The sequence below is a fragment of the Paramisgurnus dabryanus genome, chromosome 23 (genome assembly GCF_030506205.2).
Source record: "Paramisgurnus dabryanus chromosome 23, PD_genome_1.1, whole genome shotgun sequence".
Taxonomy (NCBI): Eukaryota; Metazoa; Chordata; class Actinopteri; order Cypriniformes; family Cobitidae; genus Paramisgurnus; species Paramisgurnus dabryanus.
Window position 1 is genome coordinate 3,803,493 of NC_133359.1, and position 14,719 is coordinate 3,818,211.

General features: G+C 36.4%; 3 protein-coding genes across 8 annotated transcripts in view; all 3 read left to right on the forward strand.

Annotated features, from left to right (window-relative positions):
• LOC135768139 (von Willebrand factor A domain-containing protein 5A-like) overlaps positions 1 to 5,042 on the forward strand; it is a 12,194-nt gene extending 7,152 nt beyond the window's left edge. The window contains exons 5-17 of the mRNA XM_073813321.1: positions 159 to 269; positions 402 to 577; positions 672 to 760; positions 847 to 964; positions 1,811 to 1,837; positions 1,943 to 2,022; positions 2,844 to 2,958; positions 3,045 to 3,203; positions 3,292 to 3,395; positions 3,474 to 3,691; positions 4,014 to 4,738; positions 4,822 to 4,893; positions 4,990 to 5,042. Of these exons, the coding sequence (XP_073669422.1) occupies positions 159 to 269; positions 402 to 577; positions 672 to 760; positions 847 to 964; positions 1,811 to 1,837; positions 1,943 to 2,022; positions 2,844 to 2,958; positions 3,045 to 3,203; positions 3,292 to 3,395; positions 3,474 to 3,691; positions 4,014 to 4,048 (1,232 nt within the window). The 3' untranslated portion in view covers positions 4,049 to 4,738; positions 4,822 to 4,893; positions 4,990 to 5,042. The remainder of the gene's footprint in view (positions 1 to 158; positions 270 to 401; positions 578 to 671; positions 761 to 846; positions 965 to 1,810; positions 1,838 to 1,942; positions 2,023 to 2,843; positions 2,959 to 3,044; positions 3,204 to 3,291; positions 3,396 to 3,473; positions 3,692 to 4,013; positions 4,739 to 4,821; positions 4,894 to 4,989) is intronic.
• The window catches only part of LOC135768275 (von Willebrand factor A domain-containing protein 5A-like), a 25,564-nt gene extending 19,026 nt beyond the window's left edge, over positions 1 to 6,538 (forward strand). Inside the window, exon 21 of the mRNA XM_065277517.2 lies at positions 5,457 to 6,538. Within this exon, the coding sequence (XP_065133589.1) occupies positions 5,457 to 5,483 (27 nt within the window). The 3' untranslated portion in view covers positions 5,484 to 6,538. The remainder of the gene's footprint in view (positions 1 to 5,456) is intronic.
• Positions 1 to 14,116, forward strand: part of LOC135768271 (von Willebrand factor A domain-containing protein 5A-like) — a 21,814-nt gene extending 7,698 nt beyond the window's left edge. The window contains exons 1-25 of one of the 6 annotated variants that reach the window (XM_065277510.1): positions 6,960 to 7,109; positions 7,320 to 7,366; positions 7,457 to 7,659; positions 7,772 to 7,994; positions 8,121 to 8,284; positions 8,371 to 8,485; positions 8,603 to 8,778; positions 8,874 to 8,962; positions 9,049 to 9,193; positions 9,333 to 9,412; positions 9,497 to 9,611; positions 9,713 to 9,871; positions 9,960 to 10,063; positions 10,152 to 10,369; positions 10,480 to 10,509; positions 10,591 to 10,626; positions 10,719 to 10,754; positions 10,913 to 10,954; positions 11,054 to 11,113; positions 12,667 to 12,708; positions 12,840 to 12,890; positions 12,975 to 13,055; positions 13,152 to 13,306; positions 13,389 to 13,512; positions 13,609 to 14,116. In XM_065277510.1, coding sequence (XP_065133582.1) covers positions 7,327 to 7,366; positions 7,457 to 7,659; positions 7,772 to 7,994; positions 8,121 to 8,284; positions 8,371 to 8,485; positions 8,603 to 8,778; positions 8,874 to 8,962; positions 9,049 to 9,193; positions 9,333 to 9,412; positions 9,497 to 9,611; positions 9,713 to 9,871; positions 9,960 to 10,063; positions 10,152 to 10,369; positions 10,480 to 10,509; positions 10,591 to 10,626; positions 10,719 to 10,754; positions 10,913 to 10,954; positions 11,054 to 11,113; positions 12,667 to 12,708; positions 12,840 to 12,890; positions 12,975 to 13,055; positions 13,152 to 13,306; positions 13,389 to 13,512; positions 13,609 to 13,688 — 2,568 coding nt within the window. In that variant the 5' untranslated portion in view covers positions 6,960 to 7,109; positions 7,320 to 7,326 and the 3' untranslated portion in view covers positions 13,689 to 14,116. Of the gene's footprint in view, positions 1 to 6,956; positions 7,110 to 7,197; positions 7,221 to 7,319; positions 7,367 to 7,456; positions 7,660 to 7,771; positions 7,995 to 8,120; positions 8,285 to 8,370; positions 8,486 to 8,602; positions 8,779 to 8,873; positions 8,963 to 9,048; positions 9,194 to 9,332; positions 9,413 to 9,496; positions 9,612 to 9,712; positions 9,872 to 9,959; positions 10,064 to 10,151; positions 10,370 to 10,479; positions 10,510 to 10,590; positions 10,627 to 10,718; positions 10,755 to 10,912; positions 10,955 to 11,053; positions 11,114 to 12,666; positions 12,709 to 12,826; positions 12,891 to 12,974; positions 13,056 to 13,151; positions 13,307 to 13,388; positions 13,513 to 13,608 lie in introns of those variants that run through there. The other 5 variants (XM_065277512.2, XM_065277511.2, XM_065277513.2 and 2 more) reach the window with 5 other exon arrangements.
• Positions 14,117 to 14,719: the final 603 nt, after the last annotated feature.

A 14,719-nucleotide genomic window follows, 5' to 3' on the forward strand; every position in this document is an offset into this window, starting at 1 on the left:
TGTTTATATGAAATAAGCCTGCTCCCGAGCAGGTTTGAGCTTACGGACCTGTTGCTATGACACCAAGTTTAGAATGAGCTTCGAAGAACCAAATAATCCAAGATCATGCCAAATCATCAACAATCAAATCCAGCTAACTGAGTTAGCGACGTACGAAGAACGGGCCCCTGGTCACAAGTTTGATAAAGATGTTGAGTTGTTTCTGTACTATCAGAATACCCATCAGCCCACTGCTATAGAGGAGGCAGGAGTGACCACTGCAAAACCAGGTACAGACTACAGTACATCAATCTGATAGAAACTCTGTTAAACATTTTTATATAAAGTGTGATAATGTTTTATCAATATTAAATCCAGTTGCAGATTCTCACATCAGTCATTGATCTCTTTCTCTGTTTCAGGTTCTCTGATGAGTGACCCACTGCTGATGATAAGTTTGTACCCAGAATTCCCAGAGGAAGTGATGTCTTCAGTAGCAACTCAAAGCGAGTTTGTTTTTGTGATTGACAGATCATACAGTATGGAATTGACGATACATGAAGGAATAGGAGCAAAGTCGCGTATAGAAAGCGCAAAGGTATGTGTTTTTAGTGTATTATTTCACAGACGTATGAAGTTTTGCAAAAAAAAAATTTATTTGAAAAGACATTTAAATTTCTGTCTGTCTACAGGAAACTCTGCTGTTACTGTTGAAGAGTCTGCCCATGGGCTGTTACTTTAATATCTATGGATTTGGTTCTCATTTTGAGTCCTTCTTCCCGTTAGTGACTGGAATCTAAATCTTCTATAGTTGTTATTTTGTTATATTCGTCATATGAGAGGATTTTAATGTTTGTGTCATTGCAGTCGGAGTGTTGTGTACAATCAGGACACAATGGATCAGGCACTAAAGGAAGTCAAAGAAATGAGATCAGACATGGGCGGCACAAAGATTTCACAGCCCCTAAATCACATCTTCAGTCAACCCGGTTACCAGAGATGTATAGTAACGAAGTAGAACTACTTCACTACTGTACTTAAGTACTAAAAGACAGTATCTGTACTCTACTGAAGTATTATTTTTTTCTCCTACTTCCACTTTTACTTCAGTACATTTTTTCTTTGAGTTTAATACTTTTACTCCAATACATTTTTTATGTGCTGCATAGTTACTCGTTACTCTCAAATGTTACGAATCATGGTCACATGGTGGTCTGAACCAATTGGAGATAGTGAAGTGCGACCCCTCCCTCCCTCTCACTCACAAATATGAGCCGGGGTTGTGGAAAAATGTGAAACGAAGAGAGAACCAAAGTGCGCGAGAAAGACAGAGAGAGAGAGAATGCGCAAGAAAGGGCGAGTGTGCGCGAAAGAAGGAAACCTAAATTCAATGAAACACCTTCTACCTTTACCTATTACCATTTTATCGACAAATATTTCATTAATTCTGAATTCTCTATCGCCATATCAGTTAAATTAATCTGAATTATCTGAACATTCATGTCCTTGTACTCCTGCTACAGCCAAAGGAATTGTGAGTGTCCTTTAGCTTAAACATTTGAAATAATATAAACAATATCATATTCAAACTTTTGAATGTTTTCTTTAATAACTACATTACACAATACTTGTACTTTTACTTTCAGTACTTGAGTAGTATATTTTAAAATAAACTACTTGCAATACTTAAGTACAAAGCATGTTTAATACTTTAGTACTTCCACTTAAGTGCTGTGCTTAAAGAGCACTTCAACTTCTACTCAAGTCACTTTTTTGATAGAGCACTTGTACTTTTACTCAAGTCTGGGTCGCTAGTACTTTATACATCTCTGCCGGTTACCCTGAACACCCCAGACAAGTGCATCACCTTAAAATACATCAGAAACCAAACCTGAATATTTTCATAGTTTTTCAGAATGTGTGAGATGTTAAAGTGTGATTTCAATGTATTTTTTCTCAACAGCTGTTTGTCTTCACTGATGGAGCGGTGGTGGATCCAAAAGAGGTTTTGGATCTTGTGAGACTTCATGCTCACTCTCACAGGTCAGTGTTTAGTGTTCGTCATTACTCCATGCCAGTGGTTCTCTTTCTTTTGCAACTGAAACCTCCCCATTGGGTAAAGACCTGGTAAATTAAATAACTGTATATAACCATATTTAAAAGATTTTTTTTTCTTTTCATGTTCTGTACTTGTAGGAGCCATTGTGTTTATTTAATCTAATTTTAGTATTATTATTTAACTTTCATTAAATTGTATTTCCTTATTTCAATGTATTTATATTTAACTTAATTATTTGTGTTGATTTCAGTTTGTGTTACCCCGTAGGTAAAACGTTACCAAGTCAACAGGTGCTCTATAAATTAATGAAGGCTTACTGACCAATCAGAGATTGGGGAGCAAGCAGAAACAATCATTGACCGTGCTCTTATTTGGTTTGTTTTTTCAAGTTTATTTTGCATTTATTTGTTGACAATAAATATCAAGATCAGAACGAACATTAATGGAAAGGAGTGTTGATTTGAACATGAGTCAAGAGGATGCTCCCGACTGTCTCAAAGACTAAAAGTTTGATTTTATTTTTGTATTTCTTTATGATTTTTGTGAAATTGTATAATGGACAGGTATGGAACACAACTTTCATATATCAAAAATGTTTCTGAAACAAAACAGCTTAAAGTAGCCAAGGTTATGTGTAATATTCGGTTTTACGTTTTATATAAGAGATCTTGCCCTGCACTCCAAATTGCTTAATATTTCCCCTAAATACTATTAGGGCACCTGCTCACCGAACACAGACATGACATGATGATAACATTATTATAAATGATCATGATGATGAAGTGAGTTGTTGTCGTATCTTCAGGTGTTTCTCATTCGGGATTGGTGAGGGTGCAAGTACCGCCCTCATCACAGGAATGGCCAAAGCGGGATCTGGACATGCCCAGTTCATCACAGGCACAGACCGCATGCAACCCAAAGTGAGACTATGGATGAGTTTTAGTTTGAAACAAGAGAGGGTTTGAATCTGTATGACATTGTTTTATTTCTCTTCAAATGTTATCAGGTGATGGAGTCTCTCCGGTTTGCTCTTCAGCCTCCAGTGAACAAGATCTCAGTACAGTGGAAAGTACCAGATGGCATTAGTGTTGACACGCTGTCTCCACCCATCAATGCGATCTTCCAGGGTCAAAGGTCACTCATTTATGCCCGACTTAAAGGACAGGTGAGAACTTTTAGCTTGAGGTTTGTGATTTTATCTTCTGCTCATGGGTTTGTAGATAAATTGTTTACTTTTCATTTCTGTGTCATAGAGTTCAGAAAGCTCTGAAGGATCAGTGATAGTTGAATACAACCTGAAAGATCAACCAGTGACAAACCAGCTTCACTTCTGCCTTAAACCAACTGAGGACACTGGGTAACATAAACAAAGCACAGATTCATCCTGATTCAGACTCATTCAACAAACTTAAACTTTTAGTCGATGTTTCTGCAGGTTGTCCATCCATCGACTGGCGGCCCGGTCTCTGATCCGCTGTCTGGAGCAGGAGGAGAGGACAGGAGGTGTAGATGTGGAGGATATAAAGAGGAGGATGGTGGAGATCAGTGTTGAAGCAGGAGTGAGCAGTGTTCATACAGCCTTCATTGCCATTAATAAACACAACAGAGAGGCTGTGAAAGGACCTCTGATAAAGATAAGAGAACCATTACGAGGTTCGTCCTCTCACTGTTTGTGTTTGGACAATTTCTGTGTCTTATATTAAATGAGAAGCTGTGTATTAACTGTTAAAGTCTGGACACTCTTGACTGAGTTTGTCATTTCTCTTTTATTAAATGGAGGAGTTAAACCTGATAGTTCATAACATTAATCCACTATACATATACTTTCATTAGGTATGATGACTTGACGATTGTTTCCAAAAATTAAAAGTGATAATAAAGACTGAGTGAGGTGTGTCCAAACATTTGACTGATGAAGTTTATGTACAGTACAGTAGTGTTTATGCTGGTAACTGTTTGTCTGTTTGTGTTTTAGCTTGCGGCCTGTTCTGTAAGAAAAACTCTTTTTGACTTCTGTTGTTTGTCAATGTCTGCTGACAACGGTTTGAACGGGATTTCACCACTTATGTTGCAGAATCAGGAGAAGTTTACAGAGAACTGGACACACGTAAGAAAGAACAACGAAATGAAACTAAACTCAGATATTACAGTAAAATATAAATCATCTGAACTGAGTCTCTCAATCCACCTCTCAACATTCAGCATCAAAGATTTAAACATAACAGACAAAAGAGTCTGAATATTTCAATACAGATCCACATACAATAACACTCCATATAGTTTAAAGTTTAAGTACACACTATATGATGTAAATATACTGAAATACACCAGTCATTTTGCTGAGATTATAAACATGGGCACCAAAATTTAAGGTTCTCCCAGTTTAACCCGTGAACACAAACATTAACCATTGATTAAAATTAACTTTCTTTATGCAATTAAACAAGTTTATATTATCTAACTATTTATTTATATAACTTATCAAGATGTGAAATTACATAGATATTGCAGAAATGACTCCCTTTTAAATGTGATAAGAATCTGATTTTATTCAGTTTTTGAATTGTGCAGACTGGATTTACAGTTTGTTACTAATCTATAGTAGTTTATATGAGGATTTAATGTATTGTGTTGTTTTATTTGTGTTTTTTCATCTTAATGAGATATTTTTCTTAGGACAGAAGACTGGAATTATGACAAGTAAGACTATAAATAAACGTCTCACTATTTAAAATCTATGAATCACAAAACTTCATCTGGTTAATCGTTGTTTTCATTTACAGAGTTCAGAAATTTATTTCGTCGTAATTCTAAAAGCAAGTCTGTACAATCTGACCAGAGAAGCTTTCAAGACGGTACTGAAAACACAAACATACAAAGATCTTTACCTACAAATCTCATTTGTCACACATTATTAGCTTGATATGATGAGCAATGTTTGTGTTCACCAGAATCTAATCCTGAGATGAGCTCTGATCTCCATGAGGATCTTTTACTTCAGCTGATTTCTCTTCAAAAGGCTTCAGGCTGCTGGGAACTGAACGCTGCTTTGGCTCGAGTGTTTGGAAAGACTGAAGATGAGCTGACCAATCAGAAACCAGCACAGGTGTGACATATAATTCAACATGATGAAATAATGAAAGATGATAATAAATGCATGTGTACGGTGTGTGTATTTGTGTTTACAGGTGGATGGGTCAGTGTGGGCCACTCTTCTGTCTCTCATCTGGTTATACGGCTATAAAATACAGCAAAAATTTGAATGGCAGTTTGTGGCCATGAAGGCAGCGTCATGGATCGGCTCTCAGAACGGTGAGATCTCCAAACCAGACGACATTCATCAGCAGATAAAGAGACGTTTGGTCAAGTATTAAACTAAAGTGATGTGTGTGATGGGAATCATCTACTGGGATGTCAGGTGAAAGAAGAGACTTTGGGAATCTGAAGACTACAGTATTTCTACTTCCTGTGATGTCAGAAGACCAAACATGTCTTATGAATATTTAGTGAATTTACAGCAGCGTCGAGGCTACATACTCAGATTGATGGCTGACCCACCCAGTCAGAAGAGACACAAAATAAATGAAAAGAAATCACGCATACATTATAATAATCTCTTTAATAATAATCACTCAAATACGCATAATTAAGAAATAAATAACTATAGGACGTTTATCATTTGCATGTGTTTCTAAACTTTCCAAACAATTTTAGTGCAAGATGAAGTGAGCTGTTCACATACTCAAATTAACACAAACATAAGCGCACACACGGTGACGCGCGTTTCAAAAAGCACGACATACACAGAATCTCTCTGACACATAGGCCTTCACAAAAATTTCTCTCGAAATACCACAGTCTTGGCAAGTATTCTCATAAAAACAGTCAGTTATGTCTTAATGTGAACGCAAACAGTTTAGAAAGAAATCAGATGTGTGTCAGTGGATCCGTGTTTATTCAGTTTTAAAGTGGCAGTACCCTCAAGAAATCTGCTTATGTTTGTGTCCAACAAAAGACAAAAGGAAAATCACTTATGTAGCTTTAAAAATATTAATTATATTTAATTAATAGAGTGAAGACAGTGTTATTATTTTTTTGATTCTGTACCTAAATACCACTGTTATACTTTTCTTGTAACTTTGTTTTTTTGTGTTTATTTTCTTTATTTGTTCTTAAATTATTTTCCTTATTTCCATTATCTGCTGATTTGAAAAGTATTCGTTCCATGACTCAAAAAACTTATTGTAATCCGTTATTGTAAAATTATGTAATTTAAGAGTAGCCATTGAGGTCCACCCTATTTCACTAGTCCCAGACTAGACTGAATGTTTGAGCTGTGCTAACTGAAAACATTGTTTGCATGGTCATATCTTAAAATATATCAGTGTCATTGTTTTGTAATGTCTTTGTAAGGCTTGTTTAATGAAAATGTTCTGAAAACCTTTATGTAATTGTGCCCGTTATTTTAAATGTTTTCAAATAAAATTTGTGTACCCTAAACTGATCCATGAGGTGAAGTCATAAAAGGTTTATTGTATATACATACAACACAAATGTTTTTTTAATAGGCCTTTTACTCACCAGCTTAAGATAAATATAATAAATTCATTATTTTATCAAAAAATAATGAATGTTTGTTCTTAAATGTTTGACACTTGACTTTTTTACTTTATTACATCATAGATATATTTTTTAGTTTAATCTATTAAATGTAATATTATGTACCCTCTTTTAAAATGTATTTAGATTATTTTTAATATTTCATCTTCTATATGTGTGATTTATTCGTTTTTATGAGTATTTGAAACTGCTGAATATTAATTAGGGCCCGGTGACATTGGTTATGTTCATTAATGTTCCGCCCACGATATAATTAATATTCATGAACGAATCTTTCCTCATAGTAAAATTCCCGTACACGCCCCTGGGATTTAAACGTCGCTTTTCGGAACTGTTTCCCTTGCGAACCTTGTCATCATCACATAAAACTCTTCCTGTATAGCCTACAGCTCTGATTAGTTCATTTAAATCAGTTGTTGGTGTTTCTCTCTGAGGATATTTGACGACTGAGGTTCGTGTTTGATGTACTTTCACTTTGACGAGAGCTCACAGGATTCATAGCTTTAAGTTTATAATGTATATATTTACACGTTTGTCTTCCGGTTTATCTTATTAATGTGAGGTAATAATGTGTTTAATGTAATTACGAGGTTGTAATAACATTATCATCTCTACAGTAGACCGCAGTATGTACTGAAGTGAAGCTTTTATCTTTGTACAGAGTCAGAATGATGAACTGCGGTCTCGTGACTGAGCAAAAACAGCCAGGTATAAACTCACCTAGTTACTGTCTGTCACTAAAGCTGTTTATTTGACAGACAGACAGACTGATTGATGTTGCGTTTGTTTTCTTGTCAGTTCCTCTGAAGAGCATCAGAGTTGAGGTGCAGGTGAAGAGTCATGTAGCTACAGTCACCTCCACTCTGCAGTATGTGAATGAGGAAGAGCGCCACCTGGAGGCCTTGTTTGTGTTTCCTCTGCCTGCTGATGCTGCTGTCTGTCACTTCAGTGCCAAGATCGGAGATCAGGAGATTGTGGCAGAGGTTCAAGAGAGACAAACTGTGAGTCTAAACAAACACCTACATGCACAAACATACAGGAAATGACATGGCAGAAGCATTTAAACATCATTTGCATTTATTTCCTCATATTTAAATTCTCTCTGTGTTGCAGGCGAGGGATCAGTATGATGATGCTGTGAGTTTGGGTCAGCAGGCGTTTCTGTTGGAAGAGAGTAAAGAAAGTTCTGATGTGTTCAGTCTGAGTGTTGGGTGTCTTTCACCGGGTCAGAACGCTGACATCACCATCACATACATCACTGAGCTCTCTGTGCAGGCCGACCACTCGCTGCGCTTCTGTCTGCCTGCTGTACTCAACCCCAGATACACACCAGCAGGTACTGCACTTCAACAGCTGTCAACATTTTACAGTAATACCACACATTTACAGCAACACACAAGATTTACAGTAATAAGTGAGATTAAAGATTGTTTTTCTAACACACTCTCTGTGTCGTCCTCAGGTTCAGATGCTGGAATAGTTTCAGAGATTTCGTCATGTGTCTCTGTTCCCTACACTTTGACTCTTAGTGTTCATGTGAGCTCTCCAAACCCCATCTCCAAACTAGAGTCCAACTGTACTCTGGATCCTCTTGTGTTCCTCAACTCTGATCACACTCAGGCAACGGTATTGTGTGATTGTGGGCTTAATACAGTTTATATGTGTGTGTTTTTACAGGAAGTAATTTACTTTCTTTATGTATTTGTGTGCAGGTGAATCTGAGTTCTGGTCACAAGTTTGATAAAGATGTTGAGTTGTTTCTGTACTATCAGAATACCCATCAGCCCACTGCTATAGTGGAGGCAGGAGTGACCACTGCAAAACCAGGTACAGACTACAGTACATCAATCTGATATAAACTCAAAAAAATTGTATACCTTAAGAACATAATACAATTATTTTTTAGATCTTTACATCAGTCATTGATTTCTTTCTCTGTTTTAGGTTCTCTGATGAGTGACCCAGTGGTGATGATAAGTTTGTACCCAGAATTCCCAGAGGAAGTGATGTCATCATTAGCATCTCAAAGCGAGTTTAATTTTGTGATTGACAGATCAGGCAGTATGGACTGTGTGATGAATTATGGAAAAGGAGCACAGAAGCGCATAGAAAGTGCAAAGGTATGTGTTTTTAGTGTATTATTTCACAGACCTATGAAGTTTTGCAAAAAAAAAATGTATTTGAAGAAGACATTTAAATTTCTGTCTGTTTACAGGAAACTCTGCTGTTACTGTTGAAGAGTCTGCCCATGGGCTGTTACTTTAATATCTATGGATTTGGCTCTCATTTTGAGTCCTTCTTCCCGTTAGTAACTAGAATCTAAATCATCTATAGTTGTTATTTTGTTATATTCATCATGTGAGAGGATTTTAATGTTTGTGTCATTGCAGTCAGAGTGTTGTGTACAATCAGGACACAATGGATCAGGCACTGAAGAAAGTCAATGAAATGAGAGCAAACATGGGCGGCACAGAGATTTTAGAGCCTCTCAAACACATCTACAGTCAACCCTGTTACCCTGAACACCCCAGACAGGTGCATCACCTCAAAATACATCAATTCATACAGGAAAACAAACCTGAAGCGTTTAAAAAGACTGGAGTTTTCCAAATTTGTCAGGCTTTTCATTTTTCAGATGGTTAAGTGTCATTTGTAAGATGTTTTCTCTCTGCAGCTGTTTGTCTTCACTGATGGAGAGGTGGGGAACACTAAAGAGGTTCTGGATCTTGTGAAACTTCATGCTAAATCTCACAGGTACATTTCTCTTTATTTACATTTCCACTTAATAGCTCATGAGAGTAAATTATTGAAGATTTGATCGATGATTTGTATCTTCAGGTGTTTCTCATTCGGGATTGGTGAGGGTGCAAGTACCACCCTCATCACAGGAATGGCCAGAGAGGGATCTGGATACGCCCAGTTCATCACAGGCACAGACCGCATGCAACCCAAAGTGAGACTATGGATGAGTTTTAGTTTGAAACAAGAGAGGATGTAAATGTAGAGGGTTTGAATCTGTATGACATTGTTTTATTTCTCTTCAAATGTTATCAGGTGATGGAGTCTCTCCGGTTTGCTCTTCAGCCTGCAGTGAACAAGATCTCAGTACAGTGGAAAGTACCAGATGGCATTACTGTTGACACGCTGTCTCCACCCATCAATGTGCTCTTCCAGGGTCAAAGGTCACTCATTTATGCCCAACTTAAAGGACAGGTGAGCACTTTCAGCTTGAGGTTTGTCATTTTATCTTCTGCTCATGGGTTTGTAGATAAATTGTTTACTTTTCATTTCTATGTCAAAGAGTTCAGAAAGCTCTGAAGGATCAGTGATAGTTCAATACAACCTGAAAGATCAACCAGTGACAAACCAGCTTCACTTCTGCCTTAAACCAACTGAGGACACTGGGTAACATAAACAAAGCACAGATTCATCCTGATTCAGACTCATTCAACAACACTCAGATTCATTAAACTTTTAGTCAATGTTTCTGCAGGTTGTCCATCCATCGACTGGCGGCCCGGTCTCTGATCCGCTGTCTGGAGCAGGAGGAGAGGACAGGAGGTGTAGATGTGGAGGATATCAAGAGGAGGATGGTGGAGATCAGTGTTGAAGCAGGAGTGAGCAGTGTTCATACAGCCTTCATTGCCATTAATAAACACAACAGAGAGGCTGTGAAAGGACCTCTGATACAGAGAAGAGTACCAACACAAGGTTTGTCATCTTACTGTTTGTTTTGTGAGTGATTTCTGTGTTTTTTACTAAATGTATGTTTGCTTTGACTATCACTGTAAATTCACATTATTAATATTTAATGATTTTAGGTTTATGTATGTCAAGTTTAGCAGTATATGGTAAGGGAACAACGCTCTCATTACATGTTATAAGATAAAATGAGAAGCGTGCGTATGATGCTAACTGGTTGTTTGTTTTAGGGATGTGCGATTCTCTAGGGATCAGTGATTGTAAAAGTAAGATAACACACAGTCACTTTGTAGATATTTTATTGAATATGCTGATATATTTAGCGTTGAGTAACTGGTTGTCTTCTGTTTTTTTTTAGATAGTGTTCGTTGCAAGAAATCATTTAATTTTCCAAGTAAGAAAAAACTCTCAGTCCTTGTACAAACATGTTCCTGTTTTTGTTATTTATTTATTTGTTGTGTTTGATTATCTGTTGTTTCTTAATGTCTAAATGTGTTGGCATGGTTTATCAATGAGCATTTGTTAGTAACTGATTGTGTGTTTGTGTTTCAGGGATTTCCAAGCGCTCATGGACTGGTTCAAGACGAACACACAGTCAGTGAACAGATATTTTCTCATGTGTTATTTATATTTTGTTGTATTTATTTGATTATTCACGTCTGTTGTTTTTTAATGTCTGATTGTGCTGACAAGGGGCTGAAACGGTTTCTGCCGCATGTATGGTAGGAAGCGCAATTCAAAACCAAACAAAAGGTGCTTGAACACACATCTGAACACATCTAAACATTTTTCGAAATATACAGTACAGTAAAATATAAATCATCTATGATAAGACTCAATCCACCTCTTTAACACTCAACATAAAAAATGAAAACGTCAAAGACAAAAGAGTCTGAATTCAACTTTAAATGGCACATTTCAATACAGATCCACATACAATAACACTCCATATAACTTATAGTGTGTACTCAACTTTATGATGTATCATTTAAACATGAGGTCAAAAATTTAAGGTTTTCTTAGTTTAACTCTTGAATACACACATTAACCAGTGCATTACTGTGAGAGGTTCTCTGGGGTCTTATAGGGTGCATTACAATTCAGGGGCTGTGTCCTTCGAAGACCGTATTTGAAGGCCAGTAACGTCACCTGCCCGTGACAAAGGCTGTCCCAATTTGAGGGCTCCTTCACATGGAGCCTCCAAACGCATAGCTGGATCCTTCACAGTCTTGGCTATCCCAAGATACAATGCACGCCTGTGACGTCTAGGGATTTTGAAATAAAAATCCAGAACTGTATTTAGAGGGCACCTATGGTCACATCGTTGGTGTATTAGTACATGTTAACGACATGCAAAAGGTATAAACGATGACGCGAGTTATCGTCTCCAACGTAAATCTCTTTTCTTGGACTACAACAAACACACGGATTGTAGGCAACAGTTTACTTCCTGGGATTGGTGATGTAGACAAGACCGAAATTATCATAATTCCTCCCGCTTCGGACTTAAAGCCTGTAAGTTAACTCCTGTTAGCATTGCATTGTGAGTGAATCTTTCAAACATGGTAAGGAGCGTCACATTTCTGGCTGACATCAGAGGTATTCAGGCCAATCAAAAGGTACAGATTAGCTGGCCAATCAGTGACACAGAGCTTTTCAAATCCGTGTGTTTCAGGAAGAGAGGGAAATATGGAGCTACAAAAATGTACGGTGTGTGGAAAATAATGTTTTTTTTAACCATTAATCATGCGAACACATTGTATTATACAAAATGCACAAAAAAATGTCGTTTTTTAGCAATTAAATAGGTGCCCTTTAAATAAAAAGTGTATATTTTGCAAATTAAAAGTCCTTGTCACTGTTTTACTATTATAAATTATGTTTTAGTGGTGTGAATTAGTATTATTGCTGCAATATTGTGCATGTTGCATTTAACTTTTGTATAATTCTAAGGTTGGTAAATTTTATATACTGTTCAGTAGTTTAATCTGCATCAATGTGTCATTTTTTAAATAAAATAAAAAATATATAACTCCAAATTTATTTTTAAAAGCTGTTGTGTCCTGCTGACAAGTGTGGTGGGCGGGAACAGCAAATGACACAACTTCCCCCATAGGCTAGACGTCTAATTTCAGTTCGCTTTGTAGACTTCAGAGGCTGCAGCCTTCAAATACTGAGTCTTGCCTTCAAAGTCTGCGCCCTTAGAAGGATACTGCTCATGAATTGGGATGCACACATAATTAAATTTGTGTATACAATTAAACAAGTTTATATGTGGTAACTTATCAATATGTGGAATTTTATAGATATTTCAGAAATGCTTCAGGCTGACTCTCTTTTAAAATGCGGTAAGAATCTGATTTTATTATGCCTTTGATTACAGTTTGTTACTAATCTATAGTAGTTTATATTTGAGAGGATTTACTGTATTGTGTTGTTATGTTTGTGTTTTTTCATCTAAATGAGATATTTATCATAGGACTGATGGATATTCTACCTCTTCAAGAACAAAAGACTGGAATTATGACAAGTAAGACTATAAATAAACACTCTCACTATTTAAAATTTATGAATCACAAAACTTCATCTGGTTAATCGTTGTTTTCATTTACAGAGGTCAGAAATTTATTTCGTCGTAATTCTAAAAGCAAGTCTGTACAATCTGACCAGAGAAGCTTTCAAAGCAAACAAGACGGTACTGAAAACACAAACACACAAAGATCTTTACATCCAAATCTCATTTGTCACACATTGTTAGCTTGATATGATGAGCAATGTTTGTGTTCACCAGAATCTAATCCTGAGATGAGCTCTGATCTCCATGAGGATCTTTTACTTCAGCTGATTTCTCTTCAAAAGGCTTCAGGCTGCTGGGAACTGAACGCTGCTTTGGCTCGAGTGTTTGGAAAGACTGAAGATGAGCTGACCAATCAGAAACCAGCACAGGTGTGACATATGATTCAACATGATGAAATAATGAAAGATGATAATAAATGCATGTGTACGGTGTGTGTATTTGTGTGTACAGGTGGATGGGTCAGTGTGGGCCACTCTTCTGTCTCTCATCTGGTTATACGGCTATAAAATACAGCAACAGATTGAGTGGCAGTTTGTGGCCATGAAGGCGGCGTCATGGATCGGCTCTCAGAACGGTGAGATCTCCAAACCAGACGACATTCATCAGCAGATAAAGAGACGTTTGGTCAAGTATTAAACTAAAGTGATGTGTGTGTTTGTGTGTGTTTCAGTGGTCAGTCTGTCTCAGTGTGTGTGTGATGGGAATCATCTACTGGGATGTCAGGTGAAAGAAGAAACTTTGGGAATCTGAAGACTTCAGTGTTTTGTACTTCCTGTGATGTCAGAAGACCAAACTGCTCATATAGTCATATTTTTTATCATTCATTTCATATGATTTGCTGTCATATGGAATCACATTTGCTCAAAAATCCAAACTTTCAGGAGTGAAAACTTCCAATCTGGTCCAAACTGCTTACTAAAACCAAGATGCAAAATTGCTAATTTGGTTAAAAACTGCAACTTTAAGAGCTGTTGTTTACTTCTCATATAACAAAAGTGTTTCTTCAAGGCACAATATCAATAAACCAAACCATTGAATACTAAAGCTTGTGGAAAACTAAATTATGACATAAATTTATATATGAGCACTTAATATCACCACCCAAAAAACTCATGTTTGTGTTTTTGCTGCTGTGAAATAAAATTGAAACTTTCTAAATAAATAAAAAGCATCTAAATAAAAAAAAAACATTTCTTCTGCTTTTTTGTTTACCTTTGATCATTTTTGTGTTAAATTACAGCTGTTGGACACAACAACTTACACAGAATTTTATTTATCTCAATGGCAATTATTTAAAAAAAGAAATTGAGATTTTTGCTGCTTTAGCACTGTTTTTTTTTTTTTTTTTGAAGCAGCTATTCACAACGATTATGAAAAATATGTCAATCTTATTAACCTCTAAGACTTTAGTGATGTAAAAATATAAACAACAGATAAAGACTGACATTTCTTATATAAATAAACATTAACTATTAATTTGAGTACCAATAGATGGAGGCATAAAAGCTGTATTTGTAATATTATTCTGAGGCTTTATATGTTGAATAGTTCGTGTCATTCTTTACAGTCTGTCGGCTATTTTATCACATTCTTTCCCTTTTATGCATTATTTTTTATTATTTTGTACACAATAATTGTGTTTTTATCATCTTGTGTATATATATCTTTAAAGCTTATTGTATATATCTTGGTGAATACAAAGTGAAACTACTCTGTGAGCCGCCCCCACTGTGAATATCAGCTCCGCTCATGAATATTAATTAGGCGATTGGTTACCTTCA